We start from the raw sequence: 26,515 nt of genomic DNA, 5'->3' as shown, positions 1-26,515 counted from the left end.
AACAGACTGGTTAGGTCATCCAAACAAAGCACAGAGACCCTCCTGAGAGACGCTGAACACAAGTGATGTCATGATGAAAACGACGTCTCTGCTGTGCCCATGATGGATGAAACAAAGTAAAGTTGCATTTAATGTCTTCAGAAAAACAAAAACAGCAGGGTAGTTAGACTCATGAGTGTGCAAAGAAATATGTAAACTAGAGATGAGAGTGCTTCGCATCACCATTTTCATACTCTTTGCTTATACAAATATTTATTAAGGGTGACAAACCTTTTTCTACTCTCATATTAATCAACTAGCAGACACTAGGAATGAACTAGAGTGCTCCATTTCCTAACTAATTCCAGGAAAATCACACCAAACATTAAAACATGGCGTCAACAGTGTTACCCTGCTGCCAAAACCAGCAGAAAACTTGGATCCAGGTGTTTTGTGTTTGGACACCTCATCTGTGGTTGCTAACAAACAAAAGAGAAACAGCACAGCAGCTCACTGACATTTGAAGAGGGTCATTCCTCAGGCATGTTTGCTTATGTTTAAAATATATATATATATATATACACATACAATTAAAAAACTCACCTAATAAAATAATGTTTTAAGAACAAGGATGCAGCGCAGCATCCACGCATAAGCGTGAGGACGGAGCCTGCTCCAGGTGACATTCAGCAGCGGGAGTGTAAACCCCCCCGCCAGTCTAGATAGGTCGACAGGGAGGGGGGGGGGGGGGTTCTTCCACATCCCCATTCATGCTCACCTTTAGTGTCACTTGTGCTGTGAAGCGACAGTAAAGTTTTACTGTTCATTTACTGGTCATCTGATGATATGAGGTGATGACCTCTGTCTGACACGTCACACAGCGTTTAAAAGAGATCAGTCATCTTTTTAATACTAATAACCCCCCCCCCCGGTGACCTTTTATGTCCTACTGGTGAGCTCCTCAAGTGCTGCGTTTCTCCTCTTCCGTTCAGGATTCCTGTCCGTTCATGAAAGAGAAGCTACTCTTATGCCCTCTTGTGTCTGAACGCTGTATTGCTTTGTTGTTTTTGCTGCATTATTTTCCTGCAGTAGAATTGATAAGTTTATATACAGGTCCAGCGTCACTGTATGATTATGACATGCTCCATGTCATCATTTGTGTGAGAACATTCATCTTAATGTATGTATACCAGTACTACAAATATTAACACACACTCTTACCTGTGTACTTACACTACATACATACTGTACTTAATATGCAGCACACTGGGAGATATAGCAGTAGTAACATGCTTCATGCTCCCAAACACATATTTCCAGAAAATCCAATTGCTCCATTCACATTAGGCCTTTGACCGCTTTCTTCTTGTCTCTTTCGCCATTTCTATATTTCTGTGGCTGACAAATCCACAAAGAATGAAAGGTTCAATTTTAACTTCTTCAGATGGGGCTGTGATTGGACAACAGGAGGGGCGGAATAGAAAGGGGAGCATTGCACAAAAGGTCCCACGAACAGGAGAGAGTGAAGCAGTGAATCCAAATATGTGCGTCAGAATAGGCCGCAGACGTTCTGATACATTACATTTTCTAGGCAATTTCTTTCAGCACAAGTGCTGCAAACGCGCATTATTAACTATTTTTTTAAATAAATGTAGTTTTGGAAGAATTTTGGGGATTATGAACAGTAATATTCAGTAAAAAAATATATCTGTATCACACATCTGCAATGCAGTTCATAGATTAAACAGCGAAGTTAGAACATTACCTTGCTACTCTCTTCCAATTCTGTTTCCCAAAAGAGCATCAGAAAAGTTGAATAATTCTCAGCTACAGATGAATAGTTTAACTCACAGCTTTATCAGGGGACAACATGGGACAAATTCTGCCCACAACTCAAACCTGGACTTTTTCCAAGACACCCTTAATCCCAATCCTCACCCGGCCAAATAGTCCGGCTCCACACACTGTGAGGAGTCCACTGGCCACTGAACCGTCAGCACTCACCCCTTGCCTCAGCCTTTGTTCCCCATGCGCCGGCACCGACAGCTTCAGCTCCAGCTGCATCTGCGAGAACTGGTGTTGTCCGGAAAGAAAAAGAGTTCACTCAGTACATACTATGGTTAAATGCCCGATATTCCAATTGCGGGCAAGGTGGTCGGACTCCAAACGAGCACGATACAGTAGTGAGACATACTGATTATATATATATATATATATATATATATATATATATATATATATATCAAAAACTTTAATAAATGGTGCGAACTCAAAAAGTGTTGGTGTTGCTTTTGTGACATGAGAAGCGAGAGCAGTTCTAAATCCTTAAACCAACATGACCCCTTTGGTCCATTCATTGCCTGTTGCATAAGCCACGCGATGCATACAGAGTTCACTTTGTTGCAATCTGACCTCATACGGGAGGTACGGTTCAGTTTGCACTTGGAATTTGGGTACTCCTGGATGGATGGAGTCTTTTACGATTTGGTTTGTAACAGTGCCTATGTACTGTAAAACCTGATGCGGTAAACAAGATAATTACTTCATATTATGGCTACGCTTGTCAGTGCAGAAGAATTGCTATTCAACAAATGTCTGTAATTACATGCACAAAAATTATCGATTCACTCAGAAGTTTCCTAATCCTCAAATGGTCAGGGTAGACTTTAGGTGTTTGTCTGTTCAGAGTCCAAACCCACAGGAACAGTTAATTATACTAAGAACTGTAACCAGTTTGGACCAACCCGAGACTCACTTCCAATCCTCTCATTCAATAAAAGAGTCAGAGAGAGAGTGAACAGTGACGTTGCATAACTCACCAATCAGAGCGGCTCTTCCTTAGACCCCTCCCCTGCTTCACAGACATTTATAGTGGCGCTCTCCCTTACAGCGGGTCTCTTCAACATCTCAAAGTCGGAGCAGTCAGGACTCCACTCATCCACGGGATTATGGCACCGGTAAAGAAGGTATGCCTAAACTTTGAATATTCATGCAGGGAAATTCAATGTCCTGGTTTGACCCGTCAACTTGCAAAGACCCGAGCTCAAAACTGGACAGACATATTCAGCAATGTAACATAATAATGTGGTGAACTGATAGACTAACCCAAATTCTAAGTGCATTTATGTTCTTGCTGATAACAGACAATGCACAGCAGGGGCATCAATCATGATTTTACTATTGTTAGATTTCCTGAATATTTTTGATCTCAAGACTGAAAAAGCAAAACATTTGAAAAAGAGTGGCCTTGTTTTAAACCCTTTACGTTACCATTTAAAGATTTAAAACTCTCCCGAGTAAGAGATTAATTGTTTTATATGACTTCTCTACATAAAATGAACTGTAGGGCTATGAGGTGAGAGTTCGCTGCATAAGGTCACACTAGACTGAGTCTTCTTAGATTCAAAAGTGGAAAAAAGACAAATGAATCACTGCAAATATACAGAACTACGACAGCAAATGAATCAGGAAACAATGTGATCAACTCTATCATTTGACTTTGAGCTGCATTTATTTAGTGCAGCAACAAATTAAGTGACGTATAATCACACCCCCTCAGTTCAAGCTAACCTTTGCCTGACAAGCACGTTGGATCCTATAGCATTTGGTATAAGAGGAGTGCAGCTGTTCAGACGGGTGGATATTTGATGACTCCATGTCATTAGAGCAGCACGTGTGTGTGTGTGTGTGTGTGCACGCACGCGTACGAATAAGGACTAGTGCAACTGTTGCGCTATGGGTGTGTATGGGAGACTGGGAATATCGATAATTCTAACCTCGATCTTTTTTTACAGGGAATCTTGCAGCGCCTTGATGCTGGGGAGGTCGTGATTGGCGATGGAGGCTTTGTGTTCGCCCTGGAGAAGAGGGGCTATGTGAAAGCTGGCCCCTGGACACCCGAAGCTGCCGCAGAGCACCCCGAAGCAGGTCTGAACAAGCTTATATATTTCAACACAAATTGTTTTTACTGTCCTTTGCAAGTGTCACCGGTGAATCATCAATTTTATCTTTACGTTTTAATCTTTTTGTTTTTTTAGTTCGACAGCTGCACAGGGAGTTCCTGAGGGCTGGGGCCAATGTCATGCAGACCTTCACCTTCTACGCCAGTGATGACAAACTGGAGAATAGGGGCAACAAGCTCACCTACACTGTAGGTTGAATGGGACATCACATCACACATTAATCATCTGCACAGCAGCTGAAATGATCCAAACCACCAATATCTTCATCAATAGTCAGTAAACTATGTAGAAGCAATGCTCAGTGCCAGTCTCCACTGACAGACACTCATGCCCTTTATTCATGCATATTAAATTATTAACTATTAAATCCTTACCAGATATTGTCTTTGATGTCCAGGGAGTGCAGGTCAACGAGGCTGCCTGCGATCTCGCCCGTCAGGTCGCCAACGAGGGCGATGCCCTTGTCGCTGGAGGGGTGTCTCAGTGTCCTTCCTACCTGAGCTGCAAGAGTGAGAAAGATGTGAAGGCCATCTTCAAAAAACAGCTGGATGTGTTCGTCAAGAAAAACGTCGACTTCCTGATTGCCGAGGTAGAGATGATTTCTGAAAACACCAGAGGACAACCGACTTCCGGTTGTTGTTTTTTCAAGCCTCTGCTTGTAGATGCGTGACTGCGCGCCGATGTCTCCGTCTACAGTACTATGAGCATGTTGAAGAGGCCGTTTGGGCTGTGGAGGTGCTGAAGGAGACAGGAAAGCCTGTGGCTGCTTCTCTGTGTATCGGACCAGAGGGGGACATGCACGGAGTCCTACCCGGAGAGTGTGCCGTCAGGCTGGTCAAAGCCGGTGAGTGCACTGCTCTCCAATATCCCCACGGTTATAACAGGAACCAATATGCATCTCTATATATACACTCTTTATTTGCTTATCTTTACCAGTCGGCTCTCACAATGCATGTTCCTTACTAGGTGCCCAGATTGTTGGTGTTAACTGCCACTTTGACCCCATGACCTGTGTGGAAACCGTCAAGATGATGAAGGAGGGAGTGGAGAAGGCTGGGCTCAAGGCTCACTACATGGTGCAGCCCCTGGCATTCCACACCCCCGACTGTGGCTGTCAGGGATTCATCGACCTGCCAGAATTCCCCTTCGGTAATAATATATTGTGGTGCAAATTTGATTGATTAATGTGATTGTGTACAAATGTAAAGGTAGGTCCTTTACCAGCTACATTACTACATTACACTATTTACATTACACAATTTACCTTCCAAAAGGGAAACGTTTTATAAAATAAAAGTATACAAAACCGAATCTTCCGGCAGGTCTGGAGCCCAGAATCCTGACACGCTGGGACATGCACAAGTATGCCAGAGAGGCCTACAATGTTGGCATTCGCTTCATCGGTGGCTGCTGTGGATTTGAACCTTATCACATCAGGGCTCTGGCAGAGGAGCTGAGCGCTGAAAGAGGCACACTCCCTGCTGCCTCAGAGAAACATGGCAGCTGGGGCAATGGCCTGGAGATGCACACCAAGCCCTGGGTCAGAGCCAGGTGAGACTCGAACCAGAGTGGCGTCCTGAACGTCTGTCCCTAAACATCTTAAATGTAAATTATGATCTGGCGAGTAATAATGAGCACGAGTGTTTTCCTACACTCAGAGCACGTCGTGCGTACTGGGAGAACCTGAAGCCGGCGTCTGGTCGTCCCCTGTGTCCCTCCATGTCTGCTCCAGATAAGTGGGGCATTACCAAGGGCCATGCTGAGCTCATGCAGCAGAAAGAAGCCACCACTAAGGAGCAACAGCAGCAAGTGTTCGACAGGTCCAAGAAACACTGAACGTGTTTCTCCTTCAGATCCGCCGACGCGCCGCAGTAGTGTTAACAGCCCCGCGTAATATCAGAGAGCGACTCCTCATTCTGTAACACATCCCTGTGGTTTTACAGTCAGGAGTCGGCCCACGTTCGGGACCTTTATGACTTCCATGGACCAGTTTGTTTAATAAAATATATAATAAACTGTGACTTGGCTTATTGACTGACTTTCAGATTCTTGTATGATTTGGTGGTTGGAAGTCTGTTGAAGGAAGCGTTTCCATCTGCTGTGTCAGTTCCCTTCATCAAATATGTTATCACCATGGCAACACGCACTGAGATAAAGTTTATGATTGCATAGAAGTCTCAAACATGGTGAAATGGAGCTTCAACGCAATAATGAAAACGGTGGCATAAAGTGTTTAATATCCATGGTTATATAAATTAACAATCACTGAGTCATGTTTAAATTACATAACATCCAACGGTTTTCCACGTGGCTCCTTTTCCAGTTTAACAAAACTTGGTGGAAGGCAGTTTAGATTTTTCAGAATTAAACAAACGCAGTTCTTCCCACATTACAGCACGGAACTACTGCCACGAGTGGGAATCAATCACGCAAACTGATAATCAGAAATATTTAAATATTTCATTCATTTCAACATTTTCCCCACAATATGCTGCGATGATTTGAAAGCAGCTGCTGCAAAACGTGGTGGGACAATCTCCATCCCATAAGCTACTTCCTTCTCGCAGATTTTATTTTATTATTATAAAATGAACGTTTGGAGCGAAGGATTTCAGCGTTGCGCGAAGAACAGCTCTGGATAACACAATCTATCCCGCCGCTTAAATGCGTCCGGATAGGAACACTTGATATTAAGGAACGTTCCTAGGACAGAACGCTACCGACCTCCGCTCGGTGTGATACTTGTCTTCGCACAGGAGAGTATCTTCATATGCATGCACGAAAAATGCACGATAGTGTTTTCATGGTGATACACATTCTCTGAGCCTTTTCTGGGCTTCGACTATCGATTAGGTTGGTTTTTATTGTCTATCGCTGAATATCCTCGTTAGACAGGAGGCTAACTTAACCCTACAATCCGGAATACGGCCTGAGAATTCCACGAAGCAAGACATCAATCAGAAAAACACATTTGTCGATTTCCTACCATAATTAAAAGCGTTTCTTTCGATATTCTGCTTACCTCTGGTGTCCAATCTGTTCCACGAAGGGCCGAGACGCTGCAGGTTTTCCTTTCAGCCTGTCACTAAAACAGCTGATTTTAATTATCAACACCTCATTAGTCATTAGTGAGATCAGCTGCTGGTCGGAAAGGAAACCTGGAATGTCTCTAGACCCTCCACGGAAGAGCTTGGGCGCCATTCATTGAATTCATCCGTGCGCTCCGTGAAGATACTTTACATGTGCCGAAAGAACTGCGTCCTTTTGGACCGCAATGCACGTTCATGGCTGATAATGTCACGAGCGCCATCTTGCGGTGTGTTTCAGGAGGTACAAGGGGCTTGCGTCACATTTACCGGAAGTAAACCTGAGGCCGTCATGGGCAGCAAAGTCAGCACCAAAATGGCAGCTCCCGCTGCCCGAGTTATCCAGGTAAAGTTGCTCCCGAAGTATCAACGGCGCTTGTTTATTTATTTTCTGTTTCATTTATTTGACTACACGTTAACTTGTTGCGTTAAGGTAAACGTTCGCGCGTAAATCTCTAGAGCAATTGACTGATTTCAGTCAGGCCTTATGGCTGACGGGCCGTCGTGCCCTTGTAGTTCTTGTTCGACTATGAACTAACTCGGGAGGAGGTTTCTATGTGTAACCGGGTGATTGGGTCAGGCGTCGCAGCAGAAAGTGACCGAATCACTGACGCAGCTGTTGGTTCACTATCACGGCTGACCGCTTGTATAATGGAGTCAGCATATTCTCATAAGTGATTAACACTAAATGTTCTGAGAATTCAAGGTCTGCGTGTTAAAAGGCAAGTCTGGAACGTCAGAGTTCAGAATCAGTTTATCGCCATTGTTGAGGGTTCTCAGACTAGGAATATGTTTCCGGTGCAACGTGTAACACAAGGTAGCGATAATAATATTAAGATGCAAACTACGGCGATATACTATATGCATAGGGTATGCCGTAAAATACACTAAGGTAAAAGAAAACGCGTATGAATACAGAAACCAGCAGCATCTGGAGTGGATACACAGATGTGTACCAGCAGCAGTGAAACGGTTGTAAAGTGTTCGTGAGTCATGAGTGTTCAGAGGGGAAGAAGCTGTTCTGGTCCGGATGGGCCGGAGCCTCCGACCTGAACATGCCAGGGTCTCACTGCACTGTCCGTAGGGCGAGGAAGGATATAGGTTAAAAGAGCATCGCAGAAACACTATGAGCCGTAAGCACAGTTTAGACTCTGTGTTCTTCAACGACTGACCCTTTATTTAACAGCAGGTGTGTGTGTGTGTGCGCGTGTGTGTGTGTGTGTGTGTGTGTGTGTGTGCAGGCAGTTCGCCCTCACATGCCTCTGATCAAGTTCCCCAAACGACAAGATTCTGCAAGGCCCAGCGGTGAGTACTGATAATACAGGACTTAAACATAGAATCCTCATCTTAAGTGATTCTAATCCTAATCCTTCTTTTTAACTCTACCCATTGTTTAAAAAAAAAAAAAAAAAACTTGCTTTTTGACTTGACCCCCACTAAAATGGTGGCACTGGTTGAATAGTTAAACCAGGATATCGGGCAACACTCTTCAGGTCGCCGGTAGATAAACGGTTATGATTCAGTTCAGACAACGATCACACACATTACAGTTGGGTAGTAGGCGGACAGGTTCCCATCGGGGGGGGGGGGGGGTCCCTTTAATGTTTGTGGGATGCGTTCCTTCTCATCGGTGCTTCCTTAGCTGCCCTTTTTCCATTACTGACTCCTTTTTTCCCTTTTTTTCTAGTCCAAGAGGCTCTAAAATCATTAGCAGTTAACTTCTCAGCTCAAAATGCTGCGGGTTCCCCTTCGGCGCCGGCGCCGCCACGGTTATCAAGCGCTCCTGTACCTTTAAACCCGACCCCAGACACCCTGGCCTCTATTCAGCTACTCACTGCCCGGTACCGCAGGAGATCGCTGGCGGTGGACGAAATGGAATACATCCAGGTGAGGCGACCGCCTACATCCCATTTCGTACGAGAACGCTTACTTGACATCCTTGTTTTGTGAACATCGTGCGACCGGGTTCAGGAGCTGTAGATGTGAAGCTGCAGTTGTTTTTGTTTTCCCGTCTTTGCCACAGCGAGGTGGACCAGAGTGACGTGAAGCACTGCGACCCAAGCCCTGACCTGCTGGACGTCACTTCGTCTCTAGTTCTACTCCTCAGCACAAGAGAACCTGAAGACAATTAGACATGTGGATGCAGAAGAAACTATTCAATAAATCCTTCAAGCATGTACATATTTTTTCTGATGGATACTATTTGTTATACCCAACAAATCCAGAATGGCCTCTTGGTTTCTGGACCGTCACTGAAATAGTTCGTAACTCATTTTTAATCGTTCGTTTTGTTTTCCGAACGCGGCTCGTTTCCTGTTTTGTCTCTTGTTTGAGCTCCAGATGTAAATCCCACCGTATCCAAAGCGACGCTTCAATGCGTTCAGACGTCCGTTATGCTGGGATCGCGTTTCATTTAATTGTCGAGCCTGTGATCTACTGGATTTAAATGATTAAAAGATTCTATCTTGATTGTGATGTTCCTGTGCTTGACGTTGATGCAGAGACACAGAAGATGAAGACGCAGTAACATCTTGGACAGACGAACATCTTCTAAAAAGCTCATTCTAGGTGTTTATTGTTACCGTTGTTGGCATGCTTCATGTGGCAAACATTAACAACACTGAAGTTTCACACGGGTGCAGCGGCAGCCATCAGCGCCCTGCCGGTGTGCTAACTAAGATCCAGCAAGCTCTTCATTACTCAGATGAACGTTGTCACGGGAACAGACGCGGCGAAACCGCCAAAGGTGGACAAACGTCACCCGAATGTTTCGTCCCTGTCCCAAGCAGAGGTTTGGATTTGCATCTCCTACTTTTTTGGTTCCCAAATACATGAATGTCGCTACAGAATAAATCATGGCTTTAAAATAAGACGTCTAACCCAAAGGCAAACGAACGATGAGCTCGCTGAACAAGTGCAGTACATTTATATAGTTAAGCATTTACAACAGCCGTCAAATCACAAACGGACACAACACGAGGAGAAAACGCCGAGGCCTGCACTGGGTCACTATCGTGGTCACAACATAAACGGCGCCCCGCTCCTGATAAATAACTTGTTCGATTACTTATTTAGAAAGTTTTTTTTTTCCCCATTTTGCAAATGCCGGATTAAAGATTGCACTTGAAATAAATTAGAAGCGGAATCTACGCCCTGTACCGGAGGCAGAGAGACTTGTCAGTTACTTTGTTCTTCCGCTTCCTCGAACGCAGTTAAGAAATCGGCGATGGTGTCCACCACATAGTCAGGGACCAGGCTGTGGTCGGCGGGGAGCTTGCTATCCCTGTACTCTTGGGCTTCCTCCATCTGAGACACGCCCGTGAGGGTGAGCATGGTGTCAAGGCCACAGTTGGACCCAAACAGCATGTCGACCTCCAGGCGGTCCCCGATCATCAGACACTGGGCGGGGTCCACGCCGCTGAACTGACTGGAGACGCACTCGAACATGAAGCGGCTCGGCTTGCCGATCACAGTGGCTTTGCGACCGGAGGCCACCTCCAGAGCTGCGGTGAGCGATCCAGAACCTGCAAGGGGGTGAAGATGAGAGCCCGGTTACCCCAGAGCAACCCCCCCCGCCCCCCCCCCTCGGCTCTCTTTACTGTTGGTAAATCACAGCATCCTATCACCGAATAGGAAAGCCTACGCAGTTTGGTCATTTTCCAGATCCAAAGGTTTCAGTTTAATCCAGAACAAGATGAAAGTCGACTTTCAGGCAGGTTCTGGAAAATTGGTACCAACTTCCTCGGACTCTAGAGACAAGAGGGGGGGGGGGGGGGCGGGCTACAATATCATGCCTAGCAGCGCAAATGCGTCGAGTTCTCTTAAAATGGGAATTCTATCAAGTTTTAGAGGCTTTACAATAAATAAACAAATACATTTGTAATTGATTGTGTACAAATATCACTCTAGCTTACAGCCCCCCCCCCGTAAAACCCTTTCAGTGCTCCATCCTAAATGCTGGCTGAAAGGTTCAGAGAACTACAATCCCTGAACTACAATAAGCTGCGCCATGCTCGAGCAGGAACTTCACCACCACACCTGGAAGTATCCTTCCGCCTGAGAGAGGGTGCCAGGGGTCGTTGTCGGTGGCCAGGAACAGGCAGTCCGGGTCCCGCAGGTAGCACGAGGCTTTGGCCAGTTTGAGAAAAGTTAGTTTGTCGTCGTGCCCCACCAGCACCGCCTTGACGTCCGGGGCCAGGGCGCAGTTGTAGATGGTGGCGTCCGGTTCGTCCGCCGCCTCCTCCACGCAGGGGATCCCCGCCTCCTGCAGCTCCCTCCGCAGCGCGTCGCAGCCCATGACGAACACCTGGCCGCAGATCTTCACCACGTCTCTCAGGTAGAGAGCCGAGCAGTAGGACGAGCTGAAGATCTGCTCCAGCATCACTTCGGTGAAGCCCAGCCGGCAGAACTTGGTCACGTAGCTCTCCCGGGGCCTGGTGCAGTTGTTGGTGACGAACACCACGTTTTTACCGTGCCGGATGAGGGAATTCACGACCTTCACCGCGCCGGTTATCGCCTTCTCTCCGTGCCACAACACCCCGTCGCAGTCGAAGAGAATAAAGTCCTTCGCTTCGAGCAGGCTTCTTATCTGCGGACCGCGTATTTTCTGGCAGCCTTTGAAGCCGAAGGCGCCGGCCATTCCGGCTTCTTCCCGGGCTTCCTCCGTGTTTCCCTCGCTAGTGGGTCCCCATGTCAAAGGCTGCTGGGACCGTGGGAGAGCGTGGAAACGACGCTCCGCTGGCGCGGCTACATGCAGGAACAGCGGGCTACATAAACACTGCTGTCCCGCCACGCCCTTAGTGTCATCTCCAACCAATCAAAATCCATCATTTCCAACCAATCATGTGCGGGTGTGACACAAAGCCTATCATGAAAAATATCCTCCACAAATAACACAGCGCCCCCCCACGGCAGAGATGAGACACTTAAAAACAGTTCATCTAAATGCTGCAAAATCCTTATTTGGTAGAGCAAGAACGCATCCTGTATTATTTGTCATCCAATAAATTGATAAGATCCAACCTTGCGCTGATTTATTCTATATTATTCTATATTATCCCTCCCATCCAGCAGCCCTGGATGGGAGGGAAAGCGAGAGGGCCGTGGGGGTGGGGGGTTCTCCAAGCCCTCACGTCTTAGACAAACGCAATGTGAACAGGAGTTGTCCCGTCTCAGTGCTGCTGGCATAAAGCAACCAATCAAAGGAGCAGAAAAACGTTTCCTGTTGCTGATTATAGATTTGGTGACGCCCACACTTGATCAATAACGCATGAACAAACTTTGCTGCTTTGTCTTCAGGAAAAAAAGAAACGCCACCTAAGAGCACTTTATATATTTGTGTTAACGTTTCCTAAATGCATGACTTGACTGGTTGACAGGCAGCAGGGGCTGCTCCAATGAGTGCTGCTGAGTCAGGCTGGACGTGCTGGTTAACCTGGACAGCGCTCTCATCGTAGCTGCAGCAGAAGTGTGTGTCAGGGAGGTCGTTAGAAAGACGAGTCAGTCAGAAGAACCGCCGGAGTCAATCAGGGGGGGAATTAATCAAACCATCAGTTTTAGACAATTCAATTTACGAAAACTCATTATAGGAGCAAAACTATTTATTGATTACTGATGTAGCACAGTTCAGCAAACACGTGAAACATCGGTTAGTGAAATGACAGCTCTTAATGATAGTCTCTGTGTTTCATAAGACTTATTTGATGTATACTGCATGTCTTATTGATCAGGAAGGTGTCTGGCCGTTTGGCTCGCCCTCGTCCTGTTTGGACAGAAGCACTCTGTGAATGTCCTGAGAGACAAAGAGACAGAAAGAAATATGAGAGAAACAAAAATGCAAAGAGGAAAGACAGAATAAAAGCAGTAAAGCAAATAAGCAATGATAACATGATGCATGATGGTGGGCAGCAGAGGATGGGTGGTGTGCTGTTTTATGTTCTCATCTGATATTTAATTAGAGAAACAATAATTAAGATGAGACTTACTACAAGCTGGTAGTGCAGTGAGGTCTCCATCAGGCCCTGGATGAAAGGATGCTGAGATAGAACAGAAATGGGGACGTGCTCCTCAGGCTCGTACCCCAGCTCTCTGAATATTTGCACCAGGTGCTAGAAGGCAGAGAAGAACAGGATTAACATGAATGATGATTGATCATTGTGCTTAACAATGCATCATGGACCCTGTTGCCTTGGAAATGTATTCAAGCATGCTTCGAACTCACGGAACCAGTAATTTAAAACTACTCGTATATAATTATTTCTGTATTTCATCACAAATTTCTTTCCCTGATTCACTCAACCACGCATTCGTGTATTTCTGTCACATCCCAATTAGACCCTGAATGCAGCGATACCTCAGCGTGCTCCTCCTGACTCAGGCAGCCTGGAGGGAAGAGGCTGACGTCTTTCATCCTCGTGACTTTGTGGCAGATGACATCTAGAAGAGCCGGGATAGAAACTTCCTGTTTCCTCACAGAAATGAGTGATACACCTGGAATTTCTTCTTCCGTGTCCTCTCCATCAAGCTCTGAGGAGAGCACTGCAGGCTCTTCTGCAGCGGGCATTGACTGCATGCACTACACAAAGAATTGTTGATGTGCAACACCTTGTACTGATGAGAAATATTAAAACTTGTGTTTCATTCAAATATAAATGACTAATAACTAAAACTAAAAAATAATCTGATGAATCATTGTTACCATTATTGTTAAAAATACATTTAGCTGTGGTTTAGTTTAACTGTGGTCCTTTTAAAGACATAACGGAAAAGACAGAAAATAATGTTTTTGCCAACAGCAGGTGAGAAAGATGAAATTATTTTGCAACTACATACAAGTGGAATTTGTATTATCATTTTCTTTGTTGTGCATTAATTAGCTCACCGTGACAAGGTGGCTCTCTGGAGAGGAGAGCTTGAGATGTTGACCCAGGATGACACTGAGTGCTCTGATGAAGCCCTGTCTGGGGTGGGGATCAGCTGCAAAGTACTGCAGCATGGAGACATATTCCATACGAGGGGGAGACCAAGACTGGTCTGCAAACAGCTTAAAAAAGAACTGAGAAGGAAGAAGAGACAGAAGCTATTCATGATGCATTTTATTAATTACATTGTAAATAGCTGAAAGATAATTTGATAGCAATAATCTTTTCCTTCATGATAATTTGTCCTTCTAATTATTTTATGTTATTTATGTACATGTACCACAAATGCTCGAATGTCCTAGTTAGACAGCACATAAGTTGACTTTGACTTGTCTTGTGGAGTCTACCTTGCGTAGGTTAGCCAGACGGTCATAATGCAGAGGTTCAGAGGGGTCCTCAGGGACAGGGTGGACACCATCATGGGAAAACCACAACTCAGTCTGGTGAGAAAGGTTTTAAAAGAAGCAACTTACTGCTTCTTTTCCCAAGAAAGGAGCTAAAGTGTTGACTTTATATTATATGGTGCATCACTGACCTGTAGGTACTGTTCCTCGTTTATGAAGCCCGTGCTACCAGCATCTGCTGCTTTGAACCGCTGCAACACGGCCAGCAGCTGCGATAGGGAGGGAAATGGCCAGGGGAGGGCAGCACTGAGCAGAAAACGCCGCCAGTCTATCAGGTCTAACTCATCTTTTAGCAGCGACACGATCTCCATCACCTGTTCATGAGAAACAAAGCTTTTTTTTCTACTTTGTTTTATCTGATTCTAATTACTAGTCGTATTTTATTGTGCCTTCGCATTAGTATGTAGGTTTCAATTGGATTATGTAGATATCTGGTTTAAAACCATTTGTCAATTCATTCAAATAACTTTAACACCATGAGGTATCTTTGCTATAAAACAAAATGAAAATGAATACCAAGTTGGTGCTGTATTTCCTGGCATACGGCGAAGAATACCTGCGTTTCCGTCTTGTTGATCCAGGGCTCAGGCAACGCATCTCCCATGTTAACTGAAACAATATCTCTGAGCAAAGATGAGAACTCTAAACTGGACATGAGGCCTGAAAGTTAGAAAGGAAGGTACTGAATGATGGAGGACAATTGGGCCAAATTGATAAATGGATAACATGATAGAAGGATCAATGCACCTGCTGGAGCCACTGTGTATAGCTGACGGTGGAGAGATTCTAACTGGCAGATGGTCGGGGTAGACTGCATCGGTTTCTCCAGACAAGGTGGGCGAGGAGGGGTAAGGGGGCTAGCCACCATTTGGTAACCTCCATTCAGGTAGAAGTCAGTACATTCCTGGAGAAAAGAATAAAGATGATCTTAAAATGAGAAAATGAAGGTGATGGCTCATTGTTAAATGTCAAAATCTGCAGAACAATTTAGATTTCATCCTGCAGTTATCTTTAAACAATGAGAGAGCTACTCTGCAACTAGTAAATATCACATTATAACCCTTGGGGGTGGATACTCATCAGTATTAATGAATTACTACAATTATAAAGTCTTCACATACCAAAACCAGCTCATTCTGCAACTTAGCATCAGCCTCTATGTGATGTCGAACCACTTCTGACAGTTGCTCGATGCTTGGGAAGAAGAGAGGTACAGTATTCATGTTTGACATGAACATGAGCATTGCAGCGTTTGACCGCTGCTGGAAACATTCATATTCATAGCCGTCCACATGCAAAACTCCCACCCGCACTGCCGTACCTTTGCATTTCAGCAAGATAATGTTCTTCCGACCATTTCTGCAAGCTGCTTCGTGTCTGTTCAGCTCTGCTTTTCAGTGACTGCACCATCGCCAGACCACGACCATTCAGCAGAGCGATGCGCACCTTCACTGCATTTTCTGGAAAACACACGCATGCCCATAAAAAAACAGAGAAAGCAAACTGCATAGTACCCCCTCACACACACACACACAAACATAAATGAGTCCATGTGAAGTGTGTGTGTGCATACCCTCGTGATACAGTGCAGCCACATATTCTTTATGAATTTTCTGTTTGACTTCCTGATCATGATTCTTTTTGTCATCAGTTGCTGCAGGGCTTGACTCTGGACATGAGGATAGCTGACCTAAAGAAAGAATGGGGAGGGCGATAATGATCTCGAAGGCCTACTGAAACCTCTCCACAGTGTTCCTGATCATCTAGAGAAGACATACCTTTCTGTTTTTTTGATGGCTGTTTCCTAACTTTCTTTGCACTCCCAGAGTCCTTTGATGGCTCCTTCTCTTGCATTCTCTCCTCCTGCTCATTTGTCTCTATTTGTTGGACTTCTGCACACACCTAATAACAACCTAAATAAGTCAGAACTGGGAAAATGTATATTCTGCTATATCTTCACAAAAAACTGTCATACATAGTGAACTTTACCAATTTGCTGATTCCTGTGAATGCCTCCTCATAGTCTGACATCAGTTTCTCATGGGGTGGCTGGAGTTAACAAAAGACTGTGTCACCACATCAACATTAACTATAAACTACCATATTTGAAGTAAAAACAAAAAACAAGTACGTTTTCTTTCATATAATAATAATAGTCATAATGATATATTAACAAACAAAACAACTTAAAAAATAAGAAAGACAGAAAATGATTGAAAACATCAAAAAGTGGGATCTGAACTGACTTTGATGGAGTCTTTCTGGTCCTGGCCTTTCGTCTCGGAAACTCCCCTGGGGGAGTCAGGGCATCTGCAGACAAGAGAAATACCAGAGAAGAAGAAAAAGGTGTTTATGGTGTGCATATGCTTAAACTGGGGAGTATCTGACGTGTTAGAAGATGATAAGACATTTCATAACAGAAAAACCGTAGAGTTTCTCCCTTACAATGCCATTTTCAAAAAACCTTTGTACGCCATACATTATCCATGAACTATATTCAATTTGTCATGTTATTTTTATTACATTCATTGGCTGATATCAGTAGTGTCCTTCTTACCTCGGGTCTTCAGTTTCCGGGGTTTTTAGTAGGGTGATAGAGCCGAAGTTGGGCTGTTGTTCAGGGAGAACCTGGTTGTACATGCTCAAATAGTAAACCCTGAGAATGCAGAGAGTGGCCTGGAAGCGGTTCAACTCCACCTACGCAATACCAATAATCACGTTTTGTTAAATCACAGTGCAGAGAAATGTAAAATACAAAAACACATATAGACCACAAACACAAAGCGGCCATTAACACAAATCATGAAGGAAATTATCTGTAACATAAGTTTATAACGTTTATAAAGTACAGTAGTACCTCAGCTTACGAATGTCCCTACATCCGAAAGTTTCAGGTTACGAAGTATCTGAATGGGAAAATATTGCCTCTCGTTACGGAGGCGTTTCAGGCTACGAAGTCAAAAATAGCTGCTCGTAGCTGCTCTGCCATTGGCTATCGCCTAAAATCTGCCTGGCAACCCGTTGCGTATGCGTATCCCAGCACGCTATTCGTGTCCCCCTCGTGTCCCCCGGAAAAAGTGTTGACAAGTCGGGCTATTGCTCATTATGATGACGTCTGCCTCGCACATTTCCGGCGGATTGTCAAAAGCCGGCAAAAGCAGACGTCATTGGATCAGTTTTTCAAGAAACGCGAGGCAGAAAACACCGCAAAGGACCAGTAAACAAAGAGGACAAAAAGTAACAGCTAACAGGTAGATTAATATTTTAAAAAAATATCATAATGTAGCGTCCGTCGGACGCTGGAATAAGCACACGACGGGTAACTCTCTGTGTGTGTGGGTGCCGCGAGGAGGAGGAGGAGAACGGGAGAGCTGCGGGAGCTACGCAGCTCTCCCGCAGCTCTCCCGTTCCCCTCCTCCTCCTCCTCCTCGCGGCACCCCCACACACACACCCCGCCCCTCCTCCCTGGATGCCTTTGCGGACTCTCTGCAGCGTAGGAATAATGAACACTCCTAAAACATGAACCGTTACAATACTTTTGCGGGGCTTGGAGCGGATTAGTGCATTTACATTCAAAATGCGTCTCCACTTACGAAGTTTTCACGTTACGAAGCTACTCCCAGAACGGATTAAATTCGTAAGTAGAAGTACCACTGTAATTGAAAAATATGAATAAAATTACCTGCAGGAGTATAGAGTGGTGGTTGACGAAGACCATGGTGTGTTCCTCCAACCAGCCTTCATCCATGACAGCAGCCATCTCCTGCTCAGCCTCCTCCTTACGTTTCTCAGTTATGTCCCACAGACGTTCACACAGCTCCTGTAGATATGTTAGGATATCTCCACATATTCATTCTCTGTTTTTATCAGCAGTTGAAAGAATTGAATCGTATTCAATTACAAATTCTTCTCACATCCAGTCTCAGATGTAGCTCTGCTTTAGTTTCCTCATCTTCTCTCATATCATCACGTAAGCGGTTGAAGTCCTTCTGCCACTGCAACACCACCTCCTGCTTCAGGTCTGGATGCCCCAGATAATGCTTGTATGCCTCTCTACACACAGAAGGAGCCCAGAATGTATGTAGCAATAACAGTAAAAAGAAATGTCATAGTCCTTAGAGAAACAGATTTTTCACGTCATTTGGGACACACATTTGGGACGCATCTAGTTGTGACACAATTAACGGTAACCATGACAACCTCTGACACCTTGATACTAATCAGAAGCTAATTATGATTACTCATTTCAACTTTAAGACTGACTCTGCAGCTATTATCTTAAATGAAGTAACTGTTCAGGTAAATGTTTGGCAGCGCCTCGTGAACTACAAGAAAGGAACCGCGTTCCCTCTCCTTCTAAAGCCCGGCTGAGTACCTGATGTTGTCTAGGTGATGGTCAATGGCAGTGTGTTGTGAGCGTAGCTGCTGCATCACTGTCTTTACGTTGTTCACATAGGAATCACACATTGTGTTCCAGTGGGAACACAGGTACTCTGGGATCTCCTAGGGACGAGGAAGGGAGGAGAAGAACAAATTAGGTTCCCACAGAAGATGATGAAACAGAAAGAGTGTGAATCAAACACTTCCACAAAGATGCCAACATGCATTTTCACACAACCCCATTGCATGTAAATGTTGTTCTGAATTTCATTTAGATTGTTTTTAGTGTCCTACTGTGGGAATGGGTTCATCCACATAGACCCAACTGGATGACCCCGGGCAAGGAGAAGCCGACTCTGGTGGGTTCTCGGGGGCCCCCGGGCTGTCCTGAAGAGTAACTGAGGAGGACGACACCTTCCTGGAGAGCCCTACTGAGAATACAGGAGGCCAATGCATAAATCACTGCTATAATATACAATACAAATCAACATAACCACTATAGCCAATACAGATTTGATGATACTATATTTTGTTATTGATTACAGTACTATTAAAGCAGGGATATGTATGACCTTATTCTTTGTTTTTTTCTCTTACATTTTAAAATGTACATTACATTCTAGAATTAGTAGCCTCAAAGGGAGAGTTTAAATCTAAATATTTACCTATTTTATTTAGTACTTTAAAAAAAATATAAATATAAAAACTTTACATTACCATCTACAATGGTTCTAGAACATGTTCATGGTCGCAATACATTATTTATCAATCCTCTATTTGAAGCAGAATTTCTTTTGAAACCAAATAACAATTAAAATGTGTAATCCATGGATCAGTCACCTCTCGGGGACTTTGCGGTGGATTTGAGAAGCTCAGTTTGGGCTTTGTCTCCATTAAGGCTTGAATGGGACTCGTTCTGGCCAGAGGCTTCATCTTTGAGGGGCGGAGGTTGATCAACAGGTGGAGGTGTGGCTGAAGAGGAGGATTCTGCAGCATTCTGACCGGCCGACTCTCCATCTTCAACTGGAGACGGAGCTGATGAGGGGGCATTTCAGTATAGTAATAAGGATAAATTGATTACTATGAAATCATCAAAAGTAAACAGACATGATTTCATTACTGATGCTGAAAAATTACAACTTTATTTAAACCTTGTTTATTACTTAATCCTATGGAACAATGGAGAAACTGATTTAGAATGGGACCGTGAAAATGGCACAAATTTGTTTTCTAGCATCCACTCATTTCTAAAATGACATCCACTTACTCTCCTTTGTTTTCATCATAACTTGTTGCAGGACAGACTCTATCCTCTTGTGAAGTTTGTCTTCTTCTACATCCGCATCGACACAGGTCAAAATGTTCTGATGAGCACCAAACCACTTCTCTAGTTTGGGCCAAGTGTCCTGAAAAGCTGTGATCCTTGACAGGGAAAGAAGATAAGATATTAGATACACTTAAACAGAAACGGATTGATGTCATTTATCTTTTTTTTGGTGTGTGTTACCTGTGCTGAATTTGTGCCAGATACAAGGTCTTGTCAGTGGAAGCAGCAGAATCTGTACCAGGTTAATAAGTGAAGAGAACCCCATAAAAACACATACATTTACATTTAACTGGTAACTACCACCTACAGTATATCAACCACATAGTATCGGCTGCTTTGCAGATACATAGCATTAGACTGCATCCAGTGGAATGTACCCGTATGACTGAGTGCACGTCTGACCACACATTCATCTGGGACATCCAGCAGCAGAGCCAGGTCCAGTGCAGGTGATGGTGGGGGTGGAGGTTTGGGTGGATTTGGATCAACAGCAAGGTTTGCCCTGTTGTTTATAACAACAGTCCCGACATCTACAGAGTCACAGAAGGCTTTTTCTAGCAGATGGGCCTGGATGATGTCTGACGGAAAACCATCTAGGATCCAACTTGACTGGGGAGGAATCTGCCTAAAAAGGAAATATTTTATTAATAAGATGATGATTTTTGTGATCACACTGTATATAAACATAAGATTATAGCATTGAGATTTCCTGGACATATTGTCTGTGAAAATGTGAAAAGAATTGCATATGATAAACTAGAAAAGAACTCCGAGCGCAGACCTCCGCCGAGCAGCTCATTCGCCTCGTAATTAGATTTATACATCCACATGGTGATCTGGTGATCATCACCAAAATATTTAAATTGCAGAGGTAAAAATGCGATAAAAACAACTGACTATACCTTTAATAAAGTACTTTAAAGCAATACAAGTTCTATGTTTACCTGATAGCCTCTGCTATAATGTTCACCAGCAGCTCATTTGGGACAGCATTTCCTCTCCTCAGCTCTTTTTCTACGGTTGCTCCAAGCATGGCACGGGCAGACAACTGGGTAAGAGACACAAGCAGAGTATAGCATTTCATAAAAAACTAAACTATTACTGAATATGTCTAAGTATTACATTATTCATCAAGAGAGTTTAGTGATTACAAACCTCTGCCAAAGCTACGCATTCCCTCAGAAGGGTCCCCTCACTAGTATTTTTCTGAATGAGCAGCACATGAATTTAGATTCTTTCACCACAGAAACTAACACCAAAATCACATAAATATTGTTGTGGGGAAACCAGCTGTCCCAGTGGAGCCAGCTTGTCCCGCTCCTCCCAAAGATAAAAATTGTTGTTATAAATATGAAACGTTTCAGATCAGTTTATTGTCAGGTGTTTAAGAGGTTAACATTTAGTAGTGAAACTCAAGACTAGTGTGGCTTGATAGTACAGAAAAATCAAAGTGTGAGACAAGATCAAATCCAGTGACACTGGTGAACTTGTAATGATGTCTGACTGTGTCCAACGAACCTTCTCTCCATTCTTGTAGGCATTCAGAACATCATCAATCAGTTTGTCAGCTGATATTACATGGATGTCATGGTCTAAAGCACAAAACAACACATATACTCAGAAACAAGGGAGTCATACAGTCTTAGTCCAAAAACATTTCTGTCCATCACTTCAGATGAGACATGATAATAGTTGTGTCTTTAGTTTGTCGTCTTCATATTTCAAGATGTCTACCTTTAGCAATCTTGGCCAGGCAGGTGCTTTTGCCGGAGCAAAACTTGCCCAGAACACAGGCCTTGAGTGTAAAGTGAGGAAATGGAGTTACGGTGGAGTCCATGTGTGGATGAGGAACAAAGCGCCTCAGTCGCCCAATGACATGTCCTAGAATGTTATTGTTGGTTGGAGGTACTTTGGTCTCCCCTGCTTCTTCTGGCCATGCCCATTCACCGACCATGTTCTGACAAACATAAAGCACTTCAGTTCAGCGTGAACGTAATGGAGTTCGGTTTGTCACTTCACAGTGGATACAAAATCAGCATTTATTTGAAATGTGGGCTTAACCCACTACATATTTCAGTGCCCAGACACACTACACTGATGTGTGCGGGCAACACATAGAAACACTGCACTTATCTCAAACTCACAGCGTATTCATCAAAATCCTGGTTATTGAGAATCTCCTGCTTCTCAAGTTCTACAGGGTCTGTTGTGGTAGAGAAGTCAGACCTTGGCTGGATCGTACTCGGCTCATAGAGAGGAAGTCCCTTGAACAGCAGCTCCTTCCACTCTCTCATCAGCTTCCCTGGAATCAAACTGGACATGACAGCAGAAAATGACAGGAGGCAAAGCTTGAATGAAAGATTGCAGTTGTCAGTCAGATTTCAGGTGGATAGGGCTTTACTAGAAACATGTCGGGAACGTTTCCCTAAACACGTTGCCCACATTACCTCCTGCTGCTCCTGTTATTTCCTGTTTGTTTTACCCACCTTGTCTATGATTGTATTTTATTTGAAGGAGGCTTCATACTCTATTGTAATAAAGGAACAACATTCATATCATATTGAGATTTGCTTGGATTCATGCACAAATAAAACTGCATTACAGAGGTGATAGGTTTACATCACTCCCTTTATCCCTCTTCCACACACCAAGAGGTTAAGCTCACATACTGTATGCATAAAAGCAACAGGGTTACATACTTCGCAGTGAGCCGTCGGTATTCTCCAACCTTGGTGGCCAGGTCCACTATCTGCTCCAAAATGTCCTTGCAGATCGCAAAGTGCTTCTCGTGTCTGCTCTGAGTTCGCCGAGCAGTAATCTTGTTCAAGAATTCAAGCTCCTTTCTGATGTCTTCGGCACGTTCCAACGTCACCTGCTGAGCCAAAGCCTGCACCAACGGAGAAGGCAGGACACACAGGATAAAGTAATTATTGAAAATGAAATATGGTGCATAGATGTGTGCAAAACACACAACTACTATGGGTGTAGGTAGAGTTTTCAGTCAATAGATTACTGATATTAAGGATTGCAGAAAAAAGACAGGAGGGTGTCTGTGTCGTACACACAGAAACCCTCCTGTCTTTTTTCATTATGGTGCCACTGATACAACTGCTAATACAACCGGATTTAAAGTAACAATGCGGTGGATTTTTCTTCTTCCTTATTCATCCCATCTCACCGCCTCCTTCTCCAGAGCTTCCTGGAAGTCCCTCTCTCTCCGTTGCTGGTACTGTTGCTCGCTGAACAGGCGGTTCTGCCGCATCACCTCCTTCTGAGATCGTATCTGAAGGAGATGAGCTGCTAAACGCTGCTCCTGCTGAGTTTGCCGCGTCAGACGCTTCACCAGCTGCTCTTCGCGCCAGGCCTCCTGAAAAATAAGGCAGATATGGCTGATTGATAAGATTGGATTGAACAAAGTACAGACTATATAGGGTCTTAAATATTAATTTTGAATGTATTTTCTGTATAGTCTACAAAAACAAATGGATAGATGAAGAAATATGAAGAAAAACCGCAAAGAGAAGGTGAAATGGACTTCATGGAGTGAAAACATAATATTTCTCAATTAGAGAAGAGGATTAATTTCACCTCTTGAGCTTCATGGGCCTCACGCTGCAGTGCCAGGAATCTGTCTCGTCTTTTTTCTCTCTGCTCACAAGCTGCTGCATTCTCTCGCAACCTCTGTCGAATATCTTCTATATACTTGCTACTGGATTGTAAGATCACCTTGGTTCCACTTCCACGGACGTCAGAGCCCTCTCCGGGAGAACGATTACCACTGGAGTGAAAATAATAATTATGAACACCTTTATAAATAAAATATTTAAATAACATGTCCTTGTTCCTCACCTTGTGGAAGAAGCAAAATCACAAGTAACCAATTTCTTCCTGTTTGCCTCAAACTGGGCTATTTCATTCTGGACTGTCTGGGTGCACAAAATGGAAATAATTATATTAAGCAAAGAGACAAAAAAAAATGTCTCTTTTTGTTTTCTTAATTGGAGAACTTCTATCTAGATTTAAGGTCATCGTAATTCGGCACCGGCCTCTAAAAGCATTCCAAACAAAGCACTATATCTCACCCCGTGTTAGCAATGACGAAGCAACTAAACTGGTGTTGGTAAAATATCAGATCATTCTTTAACCTGGTTCATACCTGTGCTTGTTGTGCTTTTAGTTGCTGCTGCTGCTTTCTCCTTTTTAAGTTGAGCTGTAACGTGCAGAGCAGTGGCGTGGGAACCTGGATGATAGAGATCTTGTTAAAAGTCTTAGACATTGTGCTTCAAATGTCTGTGTAGGATGTCAGTCATCCAGGTCGAGGTAAATCACGAAGAATCAACTGGACTTGCTCAAGTTTGGTTGAAGACGCTTCACCTCTCATCCATGAGGCTTCTTGAGTTCTGAATGACTGGTAGAGAGTCCAGATACTTCTACTTCTGTTTTCTACTCCAAGAGCAACAGAAAACATTAAGAACCGAAGAAGCCTCTTGGTTTATTATTTGGTGGCGATAAGATGTTATAGTAAAACTCAATATTAAAAATATGCTCAGTGAGGCTGAGATACATGGAAAGCCAGGTTGATAAAAGACGTCAACCGTAGACTAGTCATAAGTCTGTGCATGAACTTTGATCTTTCCTCAATGCACACACACGCTACTGCATTCAACCTGCATCCCTATTACCTTTTCAGGATTCTGCATTCTGTGGACATCCTGGACTTTGAGTTGTCTCTTTTGTTGGACGGGATGGGTCATCACAGAACTGACATTCAGATGCTGCCGTCTCTTGTCACAATGCTGAGAAATCTTCTGTAGCTTCAACTCTGCATCATGTTTTACCGCCGGATGCATTCGCTATACAAAAAGAGAAAAGCACACTAAGATCCTTAAAACACATCTATGTCTATCTTTAAACTCGACTAACAATTTTACTTTATTTAAAAACAATACCATAAACCAATAATAATCTCCTTCTTATTGCCAGTGTCAATAAGATATTTACATTTCTATATTTAATGGTACAAACTTTGACTTGTGAACACCTCAGGGTAAAATACAGTGAGCAAATATTAAATATATAGTTCCAAAAAAGACTTGTTGCATTAAAACGTGTAGTTTTTTTTATTGCAAATTATTACAATCATGTTCTTTTCCTCCAAAACAAAACATTGGCACATCAGTGTTAACATGTTTGCTTCTCTACAACACTGCAGGAGCCAGGAGTGCAGCAACAGCCTGATGCAGTTCTTCTTGTTGATGCATACTGGCACTTACTGCATCAGAGTCGTTGTCACGCTCTTTCTTGTTCATTGTAGCATTGGCTGCAGGCTGCACAGTTTCCATCACTGTCCTGTCGATTGGTGTCTTCTTCATTTTTTCAAGTGAAACGTAGAGTTGGTAAAGGAGGTGAGTGGCAACACCCTGCTTTTCCTGCATCAGTTCCTGGGCTGTGTTCATGTCAAAGGAGATCCCAAGCAACTTTAGAGAGGGCTCGAGGCGGGTAAAGTTACTCAGGTTGGAGGTGGAGGTGCTATGAAGAAAGTTGCAATTAGCTTAAGTAATATTTAGAAAATAACAAATACACTAGCTAGAGAATTAAACAAGAAAAAGCTAAGTATTTTTCCAGTAAGTACAAAGGAACGTTATTGTAAAAATGTTCCGGCTGTCTAGCAAATATGCATGAAATCTAGAGGATAAGAGAGAAAGGGAAACTTACTCTTTTTGCGTAAACATACTGAAATCCTTCAGCAACTGATATTTATGCAGAACCTCCCCAATTAAGTACCCACTGCAGAAATTCTTGGCAAAAGTCTTTGGCTCTGAAAATAATATACAATAATTATATTTTAAACATTCTATCATCTGTGATGATAGCGCTTTCTTATTTTATTGTATTAATTTGACATGTTTCATTAATTAGACTTTTTTTTCCAAAAGAGGACAATTTATAGCAGTGAAGCAGCAACACTTTTAAGAGTCGTCATTAAAATATAATACATTTATTTTATCTATGGGACTGCTTTCTTAGTGCAAGGGTAACATCTCCATAAAAAAAAGTTTAGTGTAACAAAACAATTATAAACAAAAAACAAACAAATAGCCCAAACAACCCGCTGCGTTAGCGTTAGCATAATTAACTTGCTAGCTACTTGAGGAGTAGCTTACTCAAACTCACCAACGATTTGTGACAACCGGAGCTCGTCGTTCAGCCACCTGCACAATATATCCGACATCTGGTCCTCTGATTTACCGGATCATTTGTAGGATAATGACGATAATAGCGACATTCTAGCTCTATTATAAGAGCATAAAAACAGTCACGAGCGTGGTTGTCATGGTGACATGTCAACTCGGAGTCGAGCGCTTCCAAAGTGCTCTCAAAGGAGGCGGAACATCTAATCCTACTACGGTGAAGGTATGATTCGCTCAACCCCGCCTCTGATTGATTTGTGCTTCTT

General features: G+C 43.5%; 4 protein-coding genes across 4 annotated transcripts; 2 read left to right on the top strand and 2 right to left on the bottom strand.

Annotated features, from left to right (window-relative positions):
• Nucleotides 1–2,891: 2,891 nt before the first annotated feature.
• On the top strand, nt 2,892–5,974 carry LOC137918275 (betaine--homocysteine S-methyltransferase 1). Its single transcript, XM_068761041.1, has 8 exons — nt 2,892–2,945; nt 3,774–3,906; nt 4,017–4,129; nt 4,339–4,530; nt 4,638–4,785; nt 4,908–5,090; nt 5,264–5,492; nt 5,600–5,974. Exons 1-8 carry the CDS (start codon nt 2,928–2,930, stop codon nt 5,775–5,777), a joined length of 1,194 nt encoding a protein of 397 aa, XP_068617142.1. The 5' UTR covers nt 2,892–2,927; the 3' UTR covers nt 5,778–5,974.
• A 1,336-nt stretch (nt 5,975–7,310) lies between these two features.
• kgd4 (alpha-ketoglutarate dehydrogenase subunit 4) lies at nt 7,311–9,496 on the top strand. The gene is made up of 4 exons (XM_068738631.1): nt 7,311–7,373; nt 8,269–8,332; nt 8,715–8,914; nt 9,051–9,496. The coding sequence occupies exons 1-4, from the start codon at nt 7,320–7,322 to the stop codon at nt 9,066–9,068; spliced, it is 336 nt and encodes a 111-aa protein (XP_068594732.1). The 5' UTR covers nt 7,311–7,319; the 3' UTR covers nt 9,069–9,496.
• A 94-nt stretch (nt 9,497–9,590) lies between these two features.
• Nucleotides 9,591–11,666, bottom strand: pdxp (pyridoxal (pyridoxine, vitamin B6) phosphatase). The gene is made up of 2 exons (XM_068738677.1): nt 11,066–11,666; nt 9,591–10,551 (listed from the first exon to the last, which is right to left on the bottom strand). Exons 1-2 carry the CDS (start codon nt 11,664–11,666, stop codon nt 10,205–10,207), a joined length of 948 nt encoding a protein of 315 aa, XP_068594778.1. The 3' UTR covers nt 9,591–10,204.
• Nucleotides 11,667–12,620: 954 nt separating this feature from the next.
• Nucleotides 12,621–26,290, bottom strand: spef2 (sperm flagellar 2). The gene is made up of 36 exons (XM_068738386.1): nt 26,233–26,290; nt 25,774–25,876; nt 25,335–25,587; nt 24,705–24,911; nt 24,213–24,325; nt 23,908–23,988; nt 23,647–23,836; nt 23,237–23,425; nt 22,758–22,945; nt 22,203–22,371; nt 21,793–22,015; nt 21,577–21,650; nt 21,003–21,106; nt 20,436–20,683; nt 20,239–20,290; nt 19,999–20,153; nt 19,572–19,766; nt 19,026–19,159; nt 18,727–18,854; nt 18,266–18,404; nt 18,034–18,171; nt 16,909–17,048; nt 16,598–16,661; nt 16,341–16,400; nt 16,130–16,253; nt 15,925–16,041; nt 15,673–15,811; nt 15,473–15,545; nt 15,099–15,255; nt 14,908–15,011; nt 14,483–14,665; nt 14,295–14,387; nt 13,908–14,081; nt 13,380–13,601; nt 13,012–13,134; nt 12,621–12,818 (listed from the first exon to the last, which is right to left on the bottom strand). Exons 1-36 carry the CDS (start codon nt 26,288–26,290, stop codon nt 12,753–12,755), a joined length of 4,980 nt encoding a protein of 1,659 aa, XP_068594487.1. The 3' UTR covers nt 12,621–12,752.
• Nucleotides 26,291–26,515: the final 225 nt, after the last annotated feature.

Source organism: Brachionichthys hirsutus, chromosome 4 (genome assembly GCF_040956055.1).
Source record: "Brachionichthys hirsutus isolate HB-005 chromosome 4, CSIRO-AGI_Bhir_v1, whole genome shotgun sequence".
NCBI lineage: Eukaryota > Metazoa > Chordata > Actinopteri > Lophiiformes > Brachionichthyidae > Brachionichthys > Brachionichthys hirsutus.
Note: the sequence above shows the minus strand (reverse complement) of the source record. Positions and strands in the feature narration are given on the sequence as shown.

Excerpts from the sequence above, each read along its gene's own strand:
- LOC137918275 (XM_068761041.1), top strand. Across the intron at positions 3,907-4,016 it reads CGCAGAGCACCCCGAAGCAG|TTCGACAGCTGCACAGGGAG; the intron begins GTCTGAACAAGC and ends TTGTTTTTTTAG. Across the intron at positions 5,493-5,599 it reads AAGCCCTGGGTCAGAGCCAG|AGCACGTCGTGCGTACTGGG; the intron begins GTGAGACTCGAA and ends TCCTACACTCAG.
- kgd4 (XM_068738631.1), top strand. The coding sequence starts at position 7,320 with ATGGGCAGCAAAGTCAGCACCAAAATGGCAGCTCCCGCTGCCCGAGTT. Across the intron at positions 7,374-8,268 it reads CCGCTGCCCGAGTTATCCAG|GCAGTTCGCCCTCACATGCC; the intron begins GTAAAGTTGCTC and ends GTGTGTGTGCAG. Across the intron at positions 8,333-8,714 it reads AGATTCTGCAAGGCCCAGCG|TCCAAGAGGCTCTAAAATCA; the intron begins GTGAGTACTGAT and ends CTTTTTTTCTAG.
- pdxp (XM_068738677.1), bottom strand. The coding sequence starts at position 11,666 with ATGGCCGGCGCCTTCGGCTTCAAAGGCTGCCAGAAAATACGCGGTCCG. Across the intron at positions 10,552-11,065 it reads AGGCGGAAGGATACTTCCAG|GTTCTGGATCGCTCACCGCA; the intron begins GTGTGGTGGTGA and ends ACCCCCTTGCAG.
- spef2 (XM_068738386.1), bottom strand. The coding sequence starts at position 26,290 with ATGTCGGATATATTGTGCAGGTGGCTGAACGACGAGCTCCGGTTGTCA. Across the intron at positions 19,160-19,571 it reads CACCGCAAAGTCCCCGAGAG|GGCTCTCCAGGAAGGTGTCG; the intron begins GTGACTGATCCA and ends TATTCTCAGTAG. Across the intron at positions 13,135-13,379 it reads GTCAGGAGGAGCACGCTGAG|CACCTGGTGCAAATATTCAG; the intron begins GTATCGCTGCAT and ends TCTGCCTTCTAG.